This window comes from Rhodamnia argentea, chromosome 9 (assembly GCF_020921035.1).
Source record: "Rhodamnia argentea isolate NSW1041297 chromosome 9, ASM2092103v1, whole genome shotgun sequence".
Classification (NCBI taxonomy): Eukaryota; Viridiplantae; Streptophyta; class Magnoliopsida; order Myrtales; family Myrtaceae; genus Rhodamnia; species Rhodamnia argentea.
The window spans coordinates 21,929,960-21,949,120 of record NC_063158.1 but is presented as its reverse complement, the minus strand read 5'-3'; the positions used below and the strand labels follow the sequence as shown (position 1 = coordinate 21,949,120).

Genomic DNA, 19,161 nt, shown 5'->3' with positions numbered 1-19,161 from the left:
CTAAGGTCTGTTTCGCACTCCCCCATGATACGGCTCCGCCAGCAAACATAAAGATGTATCCAAATGTTGATTTTTGAGAATCAACACAACCAAGAAAGTCCGAATCCGAACAACCAACTACCTCTAGATTGTTAGTCCGCCTATATATAAGCATGTAACTTTTTGTACCCCGAAGGTACCTCATCACCTTCTTTGCAGCTCTCCAGTGGTCAATACATAGATTACTCTGATATCTTCCCAACATTCCCATAGCGAACGCAATGTCAGGTCGAGTGCAAACCCGAGCATACATTAAGCTGCCGATAGCAAAAGCATATGGAATGTCTTTCATTTGTTCCCTTTCTAAATCATTCCTCGGGCATTGGTTCAAATTGAACCTATCACCCTTCACAATAGGTGCTATACTCGGTGAACAATCTTTCATCCGAAATCTCTCTAAGACTTTATTAATATAGATTTCTTGAGACAGTCCCAAAATGCCTCGAGTTCTATCCCTATGGATCTTAATGCTAATGACATAAGATGCCTCACCCATATCCTTCATATCAAAACTCTTAGAGAGAAATTGTTTCACCTCATGTAACAATCCCTTATCATTGGTTGCAAGTAAAATGTCATCTACATACAGCACAAGGAAACAAATTTTGCTCCCACTGACCTTCTAGTACATACATTAATCCATGACATTCTCTACAAAACTGAATGAGGAGATGACACCATGAAAGCTTAAGTATCATTGGTAGGATGCTTGTTTCAAGCCATATATAGATTTCTTAAATTTACACATCAAATGCTCACCATTATTAGAGGAGAATCCTTATGGTTGTTTCATGTAAACCTCTTCCTCTAGCTCTCCGTTGAGGAATGCCGTTTTCACATCCATTTGATGCAATTCCATGTCAAAATGGGCAACCAATGCCAAAATGATACGAAGAGAATCTTTCTTAGATACCGGAGAAAAAGTATCCGTGTAATCGATTCCTTCCTTTTGAGCAAATCCCTTGGCAACAAGCCCGGCTTTATATCTCTCAATATTGCCCAATGAGTCATTCTTAGTTTAAAGACCCATTTACAACCAATGACCTTTTTACCATCCGGCAACTCAACCAAATCCCAGATCGTATTAGATGCCATAGAATTCATCTCTTTCTTCATGGCATTGTACCACAAATTGGATTTATCACAACTCATGGCTTGTGAAAACGTTTCAGGATCATTCTCAGCTCCTACATTATAGTCAGATTCTTGCAAATACACAACATAATCACTAGGAATTGCTGATTGCTTTATTCTAGTAGATCTTCTTAATGTTGCGTCAATGTTCTTCTCGGAAACATGTTGTTCAACAGATTGTTCAATAGTTTCTGGTAATTGTTGTACAACTGGATCACCGGATCAATATCAGCAGGTTGTGGAGTTTCAATAATTGGTTGCTCAACAGCTGGTTGGACTGGAGGAGCGTTATGAACAACAAACAATCTAGTACTTGATGTGGAAGGTTGAAAATCTGAATGATTTTTCTCGGGAACAAGGTCCTCCAATCGATTGCTCCCACTAATCAAGTCATTTTCAAGAAACTTTACATTTCTCGATTCCTCGAATCTAGTGGTATGAGATGGACACTAAAATCTATATCCCTTGGACTTTTCGGCATATCCAATAAAATACCCACTTATAGTCCTTGGGTCTAATTTCTTTTCCCGTGGATTGTAAACTCTTACTTCATATGGGCATCCCCAAACACGTAAGTGTCGCAAACTCGATTTCCAACCTTTCAATAACTCAAAAGGCGTCTTTGGGACAGCCTTAGTCGGAACTCGATTCAATATGTACGCTGCCGTCTTAAGAGTTTCAATCCACAAGGACTTAGGAAGTTTGGAGCTGCTAAGCATACTTCGTACCATATCTAATAAAGTTCGCTTTCTTCTTTTCGCTACATCATTTTGGTCCGGAGACCCGTGCATGGTGTATTGGGCAATTATCCCATGCTCTTGAAGAAACTTCGCAAATGGACTAGGTGCATGTCCATCTTCGGTGTATCTACCATAATATTCTCCACCTCTGTCCGATCTCACGATCTTAATTTGCTTACCGCATTGTTTCTCTACTTCGGCTTTAAATACCTTAAAGGCATATAAGGCTTTGTGCTTATTAAGAAGCAAGTAGAGATACATGAAATACGAGCAATCATCTATGAATGTGATGAAATATTTCTGACCATGTAAGTCCATATCTGGATAACAAATGTTTGTATGTATGATTTCTAATATTTCTGAGCTCTTCTTGGCACCTTTCTTTGACTTGTTGGTCCGCTTTCCCTTTATGCAATCCACACAAGTATCATGATCGATAAAATTCAAAGTACCGAGTACTCCATCCTTTACTAATCGCTTAATTCTGTCTATGGAGATATGTCCCAATCTCTGGAGCCACAATATAGAGGAATCTTCATTCACAACACATCGTTTTATGCTAGCGTTATCGTGAACATGCATCGCGTTATAAAATGCATTGTCTTGTAAATTAATTCGAAAAAGACCATCAGATAGAATACCATTCCCAACAATTTCAAATTTATATGACAAACTGAATGTCGAGTCCGAAAAGTTAAAAGAGTAACCAAATGGTAATAGTCTTGAAATAGAAATCAAATTTCTAGAGAAACTTGGTACATAAAAGGTCATTTCCAAATCTAAAACAAAGCCACTATTGAGAACTAATCTGCATGTCCCAATAGCTTCTACATACGAACGCATTTTGTTTCTAGAATAGATGCATTGTTCACTTCCCACTGGTTTCCTGTGGTTTTGAAAACCCCGCAAGGAATTCGAAATGTGGATTGTAGATCCGTAATCAATCCACCAAGTGTTGTGACTCACATCAATCATATTATCTTCATAACAAACATATGAGGTTGGTTTACCCTTCTTCTCGAGCCAGGCCTTAAATTTCTGATAATCCTTCTTCATATGCCCCATCCTTTTACGGAAAAAGCATTTGGATTCCTTCTTAATGTCGCCTTTGGGAGGTATTTTACCCTTTCCCTTCTGCTTGCCTTGCCTCTTAAATTTTCCTTGTGTTGTCGAATGAACATTATCTCCCGATTCCATAAGCAGCCTATCTTCCTCTTGAACTCACAAGGTCGGGAGTTCATTAATTGACCACTTGTCCTTATGTGTGTTATGAGAGATCTTAAAAGGTGCATACTGTTGGAAAAAGTATTCAAGATGTAGTACACAAGGAATGATTCAGATATATCCACCTCAAGATTCTTTAGCTGAGCCACTATGTCCCTCATCTTTATGATGTGCTCACGCACACCTCTAATACTTGTGAGCTTCAATGATGAAAACTCATAATTAGGGTCATAGCATGCGCCTTTTCCCAAGTCTCAAGTTGCGCACCAATGGCCTCTAATAAAGCCTTAGCATTGTTATGCTGAGAGACCGAACCACAAATACTTGGAGAAATTTTTGTCCTTATGAACATCGCACTAAGACGGTTGGATCGCTCCCATTGTTTATAAAGGGCTATCTCAGCTGCAGTGCTCATATCGGTAGGAGCAAGTGGTTCATCTTTCCTTATAGCATAATCAATGTCCATGCACCCCAATTGAAGGAGGATTAACTCCTTCCAAATTTTGTAATTTTCACCATTCAACACGGGAACATCATTCTTAAATTCGGAGAAATTCACAGGTGGTAAAACCGCATAATAAATAAAATAAAATAAACATGCTTACGTCACAATATTTGAGGCAAATTCACTTAACATGTCACATAATATGAATCAAATAACATCAAAAACTACATGTGGACAAGTTTCTAATTTAAATAGATTCATAATAACTGTATGATGAAATTATCATATTATACTCCTTTTTCCTAATCCCCGTGGGGAAATTAAGAAAAATAATATGGTATTTCAACCTAATTAATCATATTAATAAAATGAAAATTCCTATGGGATAAAATTCATTAAATTAATATAATTAATTACAAGTAAATGTCTTTACTATATGTGATCTAGAGGCTCATAATATATAATTTCAATCAATTAGAGTTGATGTGGCTAAACTCTAATTAATTAAAATATATAGATCACTAGACATTTAATTTCATGCAAAATATACTCAATATTGCATATAAGGGCAAATCTGTAAATTTACGTAGGTAGGGACTGAATTGTAAATTAACTAATGGGTAAAATCGTAAATAAACCGTATGGGGTTAAAACCGTAATTTCTAACACAACTAGAGGGCAAAACGTTAAAACCAAACGGGCAGGGGCAGAACTGTAATTTCCATTGGGCAAGGTTAAAATTTGAAATTCTGCAACAACTGAACAAGTGAGTTCTCGTAGCTCAGTTGGTTAGGACACCTACTCTCAAATGCGGAGGTCTTGAGTTCGACTCTCAGCGGAAGCAAAACTCTACCCCTTTTTTTTTTTGTTGTAATTGGGCTCGTGGGCGCATGCTTTTCCTCCGGCAGGTTTCCCTTTCGCGAACAGAAATTAATTTTCGCGATGCATCTGCTTCTCGCGCACAGAAGGTTGCCACCCGACTCCGCCGCTTATTTCGTCGTCCAATTCTCCTCTGACAGCTCACCATAAACCGAATTAATTAGTGGGTTTTGTAGAATTCGTCGGCACGACATATAGGTCCGAGAATTGACCAAAACGACGAATGAATTGGCCCGAAATCGGGAAAAAGAAACTCTCGAACGCAAACCCTAACCGTGAACTTTCTTTGCAAAATTCATCTCCGGCGAATAACCAAATGCCGAGAAACCTTAGGGCTTTTGTTACCCATGGCGAGAGGACCCTCCTATACCGAAGCCGGGCCTTGATTCACCGGATACCAAATGTAAGAAAATTCTAAAGACCGAATGTCCCGATTATACGTTGTCAAACAAAATCACATATGATCAGAACCGAATGTAGAAATGTAAGGAATCTTTACTTACCTCCAGCCATTGATGAAGAGGAATGACAAATCGGAATTCGCAGAGCGATGAACGATCGGCGATGAGTACGTTACGTATGTACGTTAAAAATGAAAACCGACGATAGCGTGTTTGGCTTAGATGACCCTTATAAATTCTCCCCTTCGCACCCCTTTGGATAACGTCGTCCATCAAGATGTTATCATAACCTTTGAACATCGTGACTCTTGGGCGAGAACAGTTATCACTCAAGTTAATGCGATCAATAAACGTTAATGAAATCAAATGTGGAATCACAGTAGCTATAAAATAAAATAACATACTGATGATATGTGAGAGTTATCAGAAGAAAATCATGCTGTAGATAGAATTGCACATCCGACATTAGTAATAAAAGCCCATGATAGAGTCCAAGCAGCTTGCACATATGGGGGTGAGGTGAATTCAAGCAGCTTGCACATTTGGGAGCAATCGGAATCCGTGCGGGCGAATCCTAGGAGCTCCCCCCGTCGGTTTGAAGGTAAGGAGTGAGCTTGAGAGAGTGGCCTGGATAGAGAAATTTTGGCATCTCTGCAGGCGCTTGTTGCAGGATCCGTGGAGGAAGAAAGAGTGAATTGACACGACCGTGAAATATGCTTCATTTTAGGTTCTTACCTCCATGATCTTTACCCTCGGCTCCGCATCCCTCGCTGTCCGTGCCTGTGCATGCATACCAAATCTCGCTTTCGGGATTCCAAAACCAATGAGAATGAACCGAGCGGGGTGTGAAATGGAGATTCCTTCTCTCTCTATCACAAAGAATATGAACGCTTATGTAGACGGCATTTACATTCCGTGTCTTGATTTCGAGGTGTGAGTAGGAGATTTTTCGCTGCTCAATTTCACTTGGAGATAATGCTATTTCGTGGCATCGCTTTTCGGAAAAATGATGCTCTTATAAGTAGCTGTTCTGATGTATATGTTATGTGATAGAACTTCATTGTGCTGGAAAGCGGATGGTCCGATTGCAATAGGAGGAGCTATAGTACAGCCAACTCAAAGGGGTTTGCGAGTTATTTTCCTTTTCTTTTGCCAATTCTAGGGCTATTTAGATTCTCTTTTTCTCTAGTTTTTATGCGGATGGCGAATCGGCCTAAGGAAATCTGCGGTGGTTAATTGGGAAGTCGTCGATGCGTGGCGGAAGATGACACAATCAATATGGATGCGGAATCTAGCTTGGATAGTCACTCTTCAAACTTGTGTTGATCACGTATATCACCCTTTTACAAATACACCCGTGTGGAGAATAATGCCCGTGGTGATTAAATGATGGATGGCAGTGAAGATGCGTGAATACTTGTTCCCAAAGCATCCATCTTGGATTATCCTTCGATACATGAGATTATAGTTTCAACCGAAAGGAAACATCTGAAACAAAAGTCTTGACTCGTGATTGCACCTACGGGATCTTAGCAATCATTTGTGATGTCCAGGTTAATGGCTTTGATCATTCACCCATGACTGAGGGAGAACAAGGTGGGAAGAAGATTGTAGAAGGAAATGGAGATCTTCAGAGATGAATTAGCACAAGGGGTCAAAAACTCGACTTCCCGAGGCAATTCCCGATCGTGAGGATAATGGTATCGTTCAGGTGGAAACTTCTGTAACTTCAACTTCTATGTCCAACCCAGGAATGGATGATTGGGTGCCAAAGTCCGCGGCCTATCGGATTTAAAATCTAGAAGAATCATCTTTGGAAATGTCAAACAAAGATGTATACTCGAGAATCTGATCAACAAGGTTATTCATCGGATAAAACAGTACCAAACAGAAGTACATGTGCAGCCCGGGTAAGCAACAATCCAGAGATTCCAAGAAAAGATTTGTCAACTGTCAAAAGTTTGAATTCCACTTTGGGTGAAGAGCAGAGTAACAGGGAAGAATTGGTAGGGGAAACCACATATTCTTGGGGCAATGTACGCTCGGAAGGTCCAATCGTGCCCCTTTTTTTTTTGGGGTCAAAAAACTGTGCCCTTTAAGTGATATGCAGAATGAGAGGTCAGAGATTTGTATTAAGATAAGATTGGCAAGTTTCCGCCATGGAAAATTAGAGCGACGAGTCATTAACGTCTCCTTTCTAGAAACATGGACTCTTAATGGTTGATTTTAAGAAACTTGAGAAAGCATAAGCATCCGTAGCTCAATGTTATAAGGACAGAAATGCATATTGTTGTATCGCTTTGGTGCACTCATTCATTGAGTTTAGGCTATCATGTTGACCCATTTGATGGCATCTTTCGGAGTTCAGTAAAAAAGTCGGTGGATCAACAACACAACATTTTTGCACTTCTTAGCTCACTTTTACTACTATGTAAATGTCCCAAGCAGAGAGCCCGCAGCTTATATATCGTCCTCTTTATTTACCTCTAGAGAGCCTCCACAAGTCCACCAGTTTTTAAAGAGATAAGAGGAAATTAAGAGTCGGTCTTCTCGAGAACCATCCATCAACTGGGAGAGAGCTTACTCAAATTAGCAGCAAAAGACTTGCCTCTCTACATCTAAATGAAACCAGGTGGAGATTTTCTTTGTCATTCTAGTTTCTTTGATCGGACATTCCGTGCTTTATAACATCACATGGTTTATATGCAATCTTCAACAGGTTACACCAAGGATTCTCAAGTTGGGGGAGAGTGCAAGGGGGCACACAAAAGTGACAAAAGTCAAATCTCCTTTGACTGTAAGCCATATCAGTGTGAGATCCACTTCTCAACAGAGGTGAGGCATATGTACCTAGTCAAGTTGCAATTTTAGAGCTGAATGACGGTGAGTTAGCAATTCATCGGTTATGTGCTTCCCACCGCCACCGCCACCACCACTGCCACCGCCACCCCCACCAAGAGGGAAAAAAAGGAAAAAATTCACCTTCTTCGTGTATGAAGGTGCCCCGTTTATCACTCCTCTGCTATCCAATGAACTTTCAACCGGGGTAGAATGAGATATTTTTTCTTTTTGGTTCGAGCGTGTATCATAGCTTGTGTTGAGACATTGGACACTCTCCTAATTGCTGTATTACTAGTATGATCAACACATGTTCATACATTTTTTAGCTGAATGAAATTTTGTTCAAATTTTATTATTCCGTTTTCCCAATGAGTTGTCGGTGAGGGCACTTCATCTATCTAGACCTCATTTTCAATCTTCACTTAACAGTAGTTAACAGTGAGTTATCAATGTGTCAGTTATGTGCTTCTCACCGCCACACCCTCCCCCGAGAGGGAAAAATAGGGAAAAACATACCTTATGTTTTGCTGGATTGTATATCATAGTTTGTGTTGAGACAATGGCCACCCTCCTAATTGCTGTATGTTACTAGTTTGATCAACACACATGTTTATACCTGTGAAAAATATTTTGATTTTCTGCATCATTTTCTTGCTGTTGGTGCCTTTTCACCTGAAATTATAGAACTTTTACTAGCTGTATCGAGTCTCAAGTCCGATTTCTCCCATTCTAATTTTCCAGGAAAGCTCGTGTTAAATTCACCATGGTATGCTTTAAAGAGGATGTTGAGATCTTTGTCTCCGGCAACATATGACCGATTTAACTACTAGAAGGCTACAAGCCTGGAAGTAGGGTTCACAATGTGCTCTAGCCTAACATATTCATGGTTGATTTGAACCTTTTGAGTCCAATGAAATGGGAGAGCGATATTTTTTGAGATAATAGTCACTTTTAAGACCGAAATAACTCCCAATTATAGAAAAGACGTGTCAATGTCATGTCGTATTTTTACTATGTAGGACGCTGGTCTTGTCATGTGAACGAGTTGACAGCTCTAACAAGTAGATTTCATATATTGGATTAGGCCATTGACACAACATTGTTCTGCATATGCTCAATTTGCTTGTACTAAACTTTTGCAGTTCTCCAAGCAAGACGGGCGATTTGAACGAGTTGTCAAAAGCAACAGGAAAGATATGTGCCAATCCTGAAGTCACTAATTCGAGCGAAGAATCGGTTATGGATTCAAGGGTCAGAAATGTTGTTTTGAGGGCACTTCGTCTATCTAGATTGAAAATGAGGTCTCACCTGCCTCTTGACTTGATGTCCCCGGTATTTGAAGTCATTCTTGAGAAATATGCTATTACCATCTCAATACACAACTTGACTTCAAAGCTTCAAAAGCATCCAAACAAGCATGAAAGCGTGACTCCTGAAAAATAAAATCACAACCAATCATCAAAGTTAAAAAAAAAGAAAAAGAGGAATCGAATGATTAAGATTATGCTGTCAAATCAATTAGCTATACATATCGATCAATGTATACTATGTACAAGAAAATAGACAGAAGCTATTCTAAATTCCACGAAAGATACAGGTGAAAGTCACTTGTGTAGTTTTTAACAGCATTTGTTGAGATAGGAATACGAGGAAAGATTCTTATATGAGATGAAGAAATATCATATAAAAAATATCGTAAATCAAATGAGACTCGCGTAATAATAAAGGAACAAAATTGTGTACATGGATTATGTGCATCGCACGAGTTCGATTTCCCATATCACCAACTGCACACATTTTATATAGTGAAGCCATCTACCCGATTTTGATGAAAACTTGTTTTGTCCGTAATTTTAGCCGGATTAAGAAGTTTTTACGTGCAGAATCGACTTTAGACTATAGTAAAAGTTAAAACCGAGACTCAAACTACGCATCGACGACCACAAAAATAAATGTCCGAAAGGTAAAAAAAAACAGGGGAGGGTGATGAAATACATCATCCACCTTTTTTTTCAGAAAGAAAACCACATTAAAAATTAATTTGGTGCACATGTAGAACTTTCTCATATACAATAAAAAGAAAGAGAAGAAAATGAGAAAACACGAGCTGAAAATAAGTGAGATCAAATATTAATGGATGATGGCTTGACTGTTTTCTTTTTTCATATTTTATTTCTCAGCATTATTACAAGTCCACCTTAAAAATCAAAAAGAGAAGAAGAGAGAATGAATGAGATTCACCTTATAATGCTTTAAGGACTGGACGGAGCCAATGAATCTTTTCTTAATCCCACGTAATCTCCTGCATCTTCGGATACTTACATGGCAATCATTTGGCAATTTGGTGGTTGACACTTCAATCAACCTTTCCAACGATCCGCATCCATAAAGCGCCAATTGGCCCAGAAATTCCAACTCGTCGACGCCCTCGACAACCCGTAGCCTCTCGCACCACCGGATATCCAAAGACTTGAGGTTCTTTAAGTTTGCTAAACCACCGAGACTTTGCAGATTAGGACAATCCCAAAGTTTGAAGACTTCCCACGATTCCGACGCACCTACGACTTGAATGCCGAGTATCTTAGGGCATCCCAACAGTGCGAGATTACGCAACTTACTTAAGACTCGAGATGGGAAGATTAGTCTCCCCTCACAACTAATCAACTCATCAGCAGACTCGTAAACTATCCTTTCGAAGGAGTCGCAAACTTCAATAGACAATGCCTCCAGTGATTCGAACACCGCAGAAAATTGGATCTCAACTAGCTTTGGACAATTGAACACCTTGACTTCCCTCAGCTTCCTCATTCTTGATAGACTCAATCTCTCGAGGTATCCACAATCTCGCACCAGCAACTCCTCTAGCTGTGGAAGTTGAAGCCCATCAAGTTGAATTTCTTGCGTTGGAGACCAACGGATGTGTAAACATGACAAATTTCTCAGGTTCGGAGAGAGTGAGCCAACTATATTGACATTATTAAGGCTTAGCTTTTGCAGAGATAAGGGGAGTTGCGGAAAGGTTTGCAGGTCCAAATTGAACAAAGCAAGTTCGTTTAGCAGAGGAAGGGAAGCCATCTCCGTAGGAATAGGGACTTTGTGAAGTCTGATGCTCAATTTGGTCAGCTTGGATAACTTCCCAATCCACCCTAACTCACCGGTAGGAAGAAGTTTATCTCCTACTCCTTTTTCTGGTGGAAATCTATCATCCACATAACCTCCACCATCACTTAGATCCAATTCAACCAAATTAGTCAAGTTTGAGAGATCCGGGACTCCTAGCAAAGATTTAGATGACACTTCTAGATGGGTCAAACTTGTTGGGAGCGTCGGCAGCTCTTGAATCATATCGCATTCCACCAACTCAATTCTTTGCAGTCGAGGAAGCATGCTGATGCTCTTTGGAATTCCAGTAATACCAGTCCTTGATAGATTGAGGATTCTTAGAAAGGGCAAACTTCCGATCCCCGAAGCAAGTTCACCTTTTAAAGAGCCACTATTGACTTGAAGCACTTCCAGATTCTGGAGCATTCCAATAGCACTAGGTAATTCCCACGAATTTGCTGGATCTGATTCCTCATAAATATTGCCTTGAAAGTGCAACTCACGTAATGATTTCATCTTCCATATGGAACCTGGGAGTTTCTTTATTCCACTACAAGCTACGAAGAAATACTGCAAATTCACTAAGTCTCCGATTTCTTCAGGCAAATGTTTAAGAGAATTGCAGTTATGAATCTTCAGGTCTATTAGACACTTCAACTTCCCAATAGAGCCGTCAATTTTCCTCAATTTGGAACAATCTTCGAAAGTAAGCCTCTCTAAATTCGGGCATCCAGAGAAATCTGGTGTTCTAGTTATGTTCCAACAAAGTTTAAGAGAAAGAACTTTTAATTTTGCTGCCATCTGTCAAAATGAATGCAATATTCAATAGATAAACAATCAAAGTATTACTTTCTATGAAACTGAAGTGGAAATAAAGGTATTACGCACCTTAATTAAGCTTTGTAATCTCGAATCATCTAAGAAGTCAACCTCATTAAATTCAAGAACAACTACATTCTTTAGGGACATGGTGGGCCATTTATTGATTTGCGGAGGAGAACTCAAAGAAATCCATCTTAATTTGGTAAGATGATTTGCTGCATCGCCAACAAGGGTTAAACCAGATAATTTGAGAAATCTTAGACGTTCAAACCTTTCAATCTCTTCACTTCGAACGATGACATTATGGGGATGTCGGCCATATGCCTCAAGCGATAGTGCTTGAACGTTATTGTTCATCTGCAAATGAGAAATGGGAAATTGCTGATATCAGTATTCTATCTCATAGAGCAAAAGAATTAGAAAATGGAAAAGGAAAAAAAAAAATAGAGCATCCTAAGTCAATGTAGTGGAATTTATTGCCAGAATCTAATTAATTCTCTATAAGTGCTTTACCTCCCTTGATCTTAGTGCTTCAAGGCCCTCGTCCCATATCCATATCCTACTCCGCTCCTTAGGATTTATTGGATTTTCTTGATGAACAATCTTCCTTTCAAGATCTCTAAGTTGATCGTGCATCCAGGACTTATTTTCCTCCACAATCTTTATCAAAGACATGTTAATAAGGACAGCCACTCCAGTATCCGGGAAAAACCCACAATCTTTCCACATGTAGATTGCATTCGTCTTATCTTTATCGATGAAAAAGCATGCGATATCGAGGAAAATTTGTTGCTGCTCGAAACATAAGGCATCATAGCCGATCTTCAACTTTCCAAAAACATCATTGGCAGGTGCTTTTCTTAACTTTTCCAACGTCTCATTCCATATTTCTTGCGGTTTGTGGTAAAGGGATGAACCAATTACCTCAAGAGCCAACGGAAGTCTCCCAAGAGCATATACGATTTTCCTTGAAACATCGTTGTAATCATCTAAAGGAGAGGTTTTGTTAAGTGCGTGCCTGTTGAAAAGCTCAAGTGCATGATCGGTACTCATCACCTCCATTTCATAATCTAAAATCTGATACTTTGGTGCATTGGTTTGCAATACATCTTTATTTCTAGTTGTAATCAATATTCTGGATCCCGAATAGAAAATAGTCTTTCCAACTAATTTCTCCACTTGTTCGTTGCTGTCAACGTCATCAAGTACGACGAGAACTTTCTTATTGCCAAGTACTTCTCCAGCCCTCTTCATTCCATAATCTATTTCATTAATGCTCCTTGTTCCCGCAGGATGGCCAATTTCGGATAATAATCTTCTTTGCAAGTCAACTAAGCCATCGGTTTTTGATGACTTCGCTCGAACATCTTCAAGGAAACAACAACACTTTCCAAAATGAGAAGAGAATTGATTGAACACGACCTTGGCAAGAGTTGTTTTACCGATACCTCCCATGCCATGAATCTTAATTAGACGCACACCATTGGAATTGACGTCTAATAATTTGCTTATAGCTGCTACTTGATCATCGATTCCAACAAAATGTTCAGTCACCGATCTATGTTTTGTTTTCAACTTTTCAACAACCTCCTCAACTACCATTCTGATGAGTTCCCCGTGACTGCCACAATAGAAAATCGTTTTAGTAGGGGGAAAATGTGAAATCACGAGTACCTGGCTAGAAGGGATGTTATTCAAGCACCGTATGTACTAAACAATGATTTGATAAAGTAATGCAAACCCTAACAATCTAGAAGTGATCTTCTAAAAGTCCTTATTGGACATTAACATCACTCCATTTTAAGCAATTTCACATATTTTTTTAAGACGTAGCAAAGCTTCAACATTTAGTATTACTACGGCAAAACCCCCACCTCAATCATACTGAAATTTTCACATCTATGAATCAAGTGTAAAGGAAAATTGGAAAAACAAGCATCTTGAGAGAAGTTAGCTTACCCTTTGTACTTCTTCACTTCCCATCCCTTGATGGCATCAATCTCCATGAGAGCCTCTCTCCAAGCATTGACTAGCTCGTTGCTCAACTTCTTCTCGTGCTCCAAATTGAGTATGGCATCGCGATACAGCGGGGTTTTCAGTTTAACATCGTCGGGTTTGACGTCGAAGAAAATAGGTAGGATCACTTTATTACCTTCCGATTTGAATGTATTTGCCACGATCTGCGCGAGCTCACGGAGGCACCACTGACTCGAAGCATAGTTTCGAGAGAAGATGGGTATATAGATCCTAGAGTTGTCGATTGCTTGCAGAAGGGATCCATCAATCCTTTCACCAACACGGAGCTCTTCGTCGTCTCGAAAGACGCAGATTCCAGCATCGGTCAAGCTATAGAAGAGTACGTCAGTGAATCCAACGCGAGTATCAGGCCCTCTAAAACTCAAGAAAACTTGATAGTCACTTCCCGACGACGTTGCTGCATCTGAGCTCGCCATAGGAATAATTTGCTGAGCTTCAGCAGATCTGTCTCTCTCTCTTTCTCCCTCCCCTTGTCTCGGCCCCGATGTTCTTATCAGAGGAAGGGGCTGCGTCAACAGGCGGTGGTTGAGAGAATAGGCTGAAACAGAAAGTCTTAGTTTTTTAGGACGAAGACCATAAGCTGGAATGATATTGGTCGATGAGAAAGAGGCCACGTCATGAGGAAATAATGGTGCAGTGAACAGGAAAAGAAAACCAATCAAACCATAACATTTTCTAGATGATAAGGAAATGGCTCGCTCCCTATGACGTGGAAATTCAGATCGAAGGAAGGATATTCAAAATCATGTGCAGCAGCAAGTGTCCAAGTTGAAGAGGAAGACTTGTAGTTCAGAAAACTGTGGCTGAGGAAGGTGAAAAATGGAGGCTAATATAATTACTACTTTTCTCAAAGTTTGAGTTGAAATGCTTGACAAATGCAAAGACATTTACATGTCTAATTCGTTGAAATATGTCCCAAACAAACACATGCACTTGCACATCAAATCATAAATCATCAGTGGTATCAAAATCGCACGCTCCTGCACAATCCGGCGTTGATATTGATACCAAATCCGAACAAGTGGTATCAGAGCTTCAAAATTTAAACGGTGCGAAAGTGGTACCATGGAGTTAAGATGTTAGGTGACCGACAAAAGTTGTGGGCAAAATCAAAAGTTGGTTGACAAATTATACTCAAGTATCTGTTTTTGGGCTGTTTTCGTTTGGTGAGTCCTTATACTGGGGATGTGGGATGACGATGGATTTGTGTGGGTCGACTCTTGTTTTGTTTCCTTTGAGTTTAGGAGATGATGATTCTGGGAATCTTCCCAGAACCTGTTCTTCCAAGAAAGCTTCTACGTGTGACATAGCTAATGCAACATATATTAAAAAGCAAGTTGTCAAAACAAATGATTTCCGGACTTAGAATAGACTAATTATAAACCATTTGAAATCACAAGAAAGATGTAGACCCCGATCAATTTTTTTGGTTTTTTTTGAAGCCACCATTTGTAGATGCTGTTGTCATTGTGGTGAATGATGTCGAAGCCGTCGTCCTCGCCACTGCACCCACGTTCATTTTCTTTTAACAGTTTGTGATTTTGCAACCTGTAGCAATAGATGGTGGCGAAAATGTTAGCAGTTTCGGAATATCGTAATGAAAAATGAAAAAACTTTCATTTGAAAAGTGCTGCAAAGTCTGATGCTAATCTAGCTTGAGAAATTTTACATGCCAAGTCATGAAATTGGCGAGATACATTGAAAATCTCTCTTACCAAGCATATTCAGAGTTATCTGAACACTCTGTAGGACTCCAGCGTACTAAAAATATATGTGCAGCCGAAACACGCCGTGATTTACAGGTTTAGTTAATATGTGTTCACTACATGTAGGAAAGATAATTGCGTAGTAAATCAGTATCTAAAGTAAGGTAACAAAAGTGTTTCTATACTGGACTGAGAAAAAAAAATTATTACAAAGCTTTCTGAAATAATATTAGGCATAGGTGAATGTTAATCATTTTTTGAAGTTTCATCTTTTATAAAGACGCAAAATATTAAATAGTGAATATTTCACTTAAATTAAAGACTTGCACTTATCAAAGGTCAATGTAACTGATCACGTTAAGAAATAAAGACTTGTTATTCTTTTCTTCGCCGATATCGAGGTCGTTGATCATGTGGTTCTCAAGTGTGGGTCCACGTGATCGATAGTCGACCCCCGTTTGAATCCTATAGTAATTTTTCTGAGTCATATTTGTCATGAATTTTATATAGTTTTTACTGCTAGTTTAATTCATAATCATGTGCATTTTAGTAGTTTCTTATCATTTATTACGTCATTTATCTCCCTCTAACCACACTGCATAAGTACCAATCCAGAGATTCCAAGAAAAGATTTAACTATCGTCAAAAGTTCGAATTCCACTTTTGGTGAAGAGCAGAGTAACAGGGAAGAAATGGTAGTGGAGAGAAGCCACATATTCCGGAGGCAACGTGCGCTCAGAAGGTCAGAGATTTATGTTAAGATAAGATTGGAAAGTTTCAGCCATGCAAATTACAAGGACGAGAATGTCTCCTTTTAAGAAACATGGTCTGTCGATAGTTGATTTTATGAAATTTTAGAAAGCATATGCATCCGTAGCTCAATGTTTCAAGGACAGAAATGCTTGTTCTTCCGAGTGTCAGTTTGATGCACTCATTCGTTGAGTTTTTGTTATCATGTGGATGCATTTCATTGGATTTGCAGAGAGACTGCAGCTTATATATTGTCCTCTTTCTTTACCTGCAGAGATGCTCAAAGTTTTTAAAGAGATCAGTGGAAATTAAAGAGTCAGTCTCCTCTAGAACCATCCATCAACTGGGAGAAAGCTTACTCAAATTAGCAGCAAAAGACTAGCCTCTGCACATCCAAATGAGACTTGGTAAGGATTTACTTTTTCTTACTCTAGTTTCTTTGATCGGACATTTCGTGCTTGGTAACATCACGGGGTTTATGCAATCTTCAACAGGTTGGGAGACAATCCCAAGTACTTCACTTGAAAGTAGTTTACAGTGAGTTAGCAATGTGTCCGTTATGTGCTTCCCGCTGCCACCCTTTCCCACCGTAGGGGAAAAAAACTAAAAAATTTACCTTCTTCCCATACAAGGTGCCCCGGTTATCACTCCTTTGCTATCCATTGGACTTTCAACTCGGGTAAAATGACCGATCATTTGTTCGATTGTATATCATAGTTTGCGTTGAGACATTGGACACTCTCCCAATTGCTGTATGTTACACTGTACCGCTTGATCAACACATATGTTCATACTTTGCGAAAAATCTTTTGACGTTCTCCATCATTTGCTCGCTGTTGGTGAAATTATAGCCTTTTCAGGTGAGATTATAAACTTTTACCTGCAATTCTGTCTCAAGTCCGATTTCTTCCATTATAGTTTTCCAGGAAAGCTCATGTTAAATCCACCGTAGTATCTTTTAAAGAGGATATTGACATCTCTGTCTCTGGTAACTTGACCGAATTAATCGCTAGAAGGCTACAAGCCCGGAAGTACGGTTCACAATCTGCTCTAGCCAGATATTTTCATGTTTGAGTTGAACATTTTTCGAGTCAAATGAAATGAGAGAGTGATATTCTTTGAGATGATAGTCACTTTTAAGACCGAAATAACTCCCGATTACATAAAAGATGCATCAACATCATGTTGTATATGTTCGATGTATGATGCTGTATCTCCTCTATGTGTGATGCTGCTCGTGTTATGCCGTATCCCGTGTTAGAGACATTGCCAGCTCTAACAACTAGATTTCATATGTTGGATTAGACCTTTTTGACGTAACATCATATTGCATATGCTAATCTGCTTGTACTAAAACTTTTGCAGTTCTCCATGCAAGGCGGGCAACTTGAATGAGCTGTCAAAACCAATCGAAAAGATATGCGACAATCCTGAAGTAACTAATTCAGAAATGTTGAATTGAGAAAAAGTAAGTCTCTCGAATCTGCCGTCAATTTTCCTCAAATTGGAGCAATCTTCGAAAGTAAGCCTCTCTAAATTCGGGCATCCAAAGAAGTCTCGGTGTTCGATTATGCTAGCACATCCTTTAAGAGAAAGAACTTTCAATTTCTGCCAACCGCCACGTGAATGAAATGTTTAGTGGATGAACAATCAAATGTTAGTATATAACACAATAGAATGAAAATGGGCATATTACATACCTTAATTGAGTTTCGTAATCTCGGATCATCTAAGGAGTCAACCTTTGAGAATTCAAGAACGACCACATTCTTTGGGTACATGTTGGTCCATTTATAGATTCTCAAAGGATAACTCAAAGAAATCCATCTTAATTTGGTAAGACGATTTGCTACGTTGCCAACAAATGTTAACCCAGATAGTCCGAGGAATCTTAGGTGTTCAAGCCTTCCAATCTCTTTACTTTGAACAATGACATCATAGAAACTTCGTGCAGATGTATCAAGAGATAGTGCTTGAACTTTCTTGTTTATCTGCAAATGACAATGAGAAATGAGTAACATTAGTACTCCACTACATAGACTCGAACAAATTATCAAAAAAGAAAAAGAAAAAAAGAAACAAAAATAGAGTGTCCTAAGTCAATGTAAAGGAATTTTGGTCACAAACTATTAGTTCTCTCTAGAAGTGCTTTACCCCCTTTGTTCTTGATGCATCAAGGACCTCCTTCCAAATCCATTTCCTACTTCTTTGTTCGGGAACCATTGGATTTTCTAAACGAACAATTTCCCTTCCAAGGTCTCCGAGTTGGTCGTGCATCCAAAACTTATTATTCTCTACAATCTTTATCAAAGACATGCTAATGAGAATAACAATTCCAGTGTCTAGGAAAAACTCACAATCTTTCCACATATAAATTGCATTAGTCTTATCTTCACCGATGAAAAAACATGCAATATCGAGGAAAATTTGTTGTTGCTCGAAATTTAAGGTATCATAACCGATCTTCAACTTTCCAAATACATCCTCATGAGGTGCTTTTTTTAGCTTCTTCAGTGTCTCTTTCCATGGTTCTTGCTGTTTGCGATAGAGAAATGCACCAATTACTTCAAGAGCCAATGGAAGTCTCCTAGTAGCACATACGATTTCCCTTGAAAGAGCTTTGTAATCATCTAAAGGAGAGTCTTTGTTAAATGCGTGCCTATTGGAAAGCTCAAGCGCATAATCGGTGCTCATCACCTCCATTTCATAATCTAAAATTTGATGCTTGTTTCTATTGATTAGCAAAATATCTTTATTTCTAGTTGTGACCAAAATTCTGGATCCCGAATAGAAAGTAGTATTTACAACTAATTTCTCCACTTGTTCGTTGTTATCAACATTGTCAAGTACAATGAGGACTTTCTTATTGCATAGTGCTTCACCAGTCCTCTTCATTCCATAATCAATTTCGCCAATGTTACTTGTTCCCGCACAATGGCCGACTTCGGATAATAACTTTTTTTGCAACTCAACTGAGCCATCAGATCTTGATAACTTAGCTCGAACATCTTCAAGGAAACAACAACGCTTTCCAAAATAAG

General features: G+C 39.1%; 2 protein-coding genes across 2 annotated transcripts in view; both read right to left on the bottom strand.

The window, feature by feature from the left end:
- Nucleotides 1–14,256, bottom strand: part of LOC115732935 (disease resistance protein L6-like) — a 24,691-nt gene extending 10,435 nt beyond the window's left edge. The window contains exons 1-4 of the mRNA XM_048285547.1: nt 13,587–14,256; nt 12,141–13,248; nt 11,694–11,984; nt 9,945–11,606 (exon numbers count right to left, since the gene is read on the bottom strand). Coding sequence (XP_048141504.1) covers nt 9,945–11,606; nt 11,694–11,984; nt 12,141–13,248; nt 13,587–14,080 — 3,555 coding nt within the window. The 5' untranslated portion in view covers nt 14,081–14,256. The remainder of the gene's footprint in view (nt 1–9,944; nt 11,607–11,693; nt 11,985–12,140; nt 13,249–13,586) is intronic.
- LOC115730650 (disease resistance protein L6-like) overlaps nt 10,160–19,161 on the bottom strand; it is a 25,098-nt gene continuing 16,096 nt past the window's right edge. The window contains exon 5 of the mRNA XM_048285549.1: nt 10,160–10,261. The gene's annotated coding sequence lies outside the window, so the exon portion shown is untranslated. The remainder of the gene's footprint in view (nt 10,262–19,161) is intronic.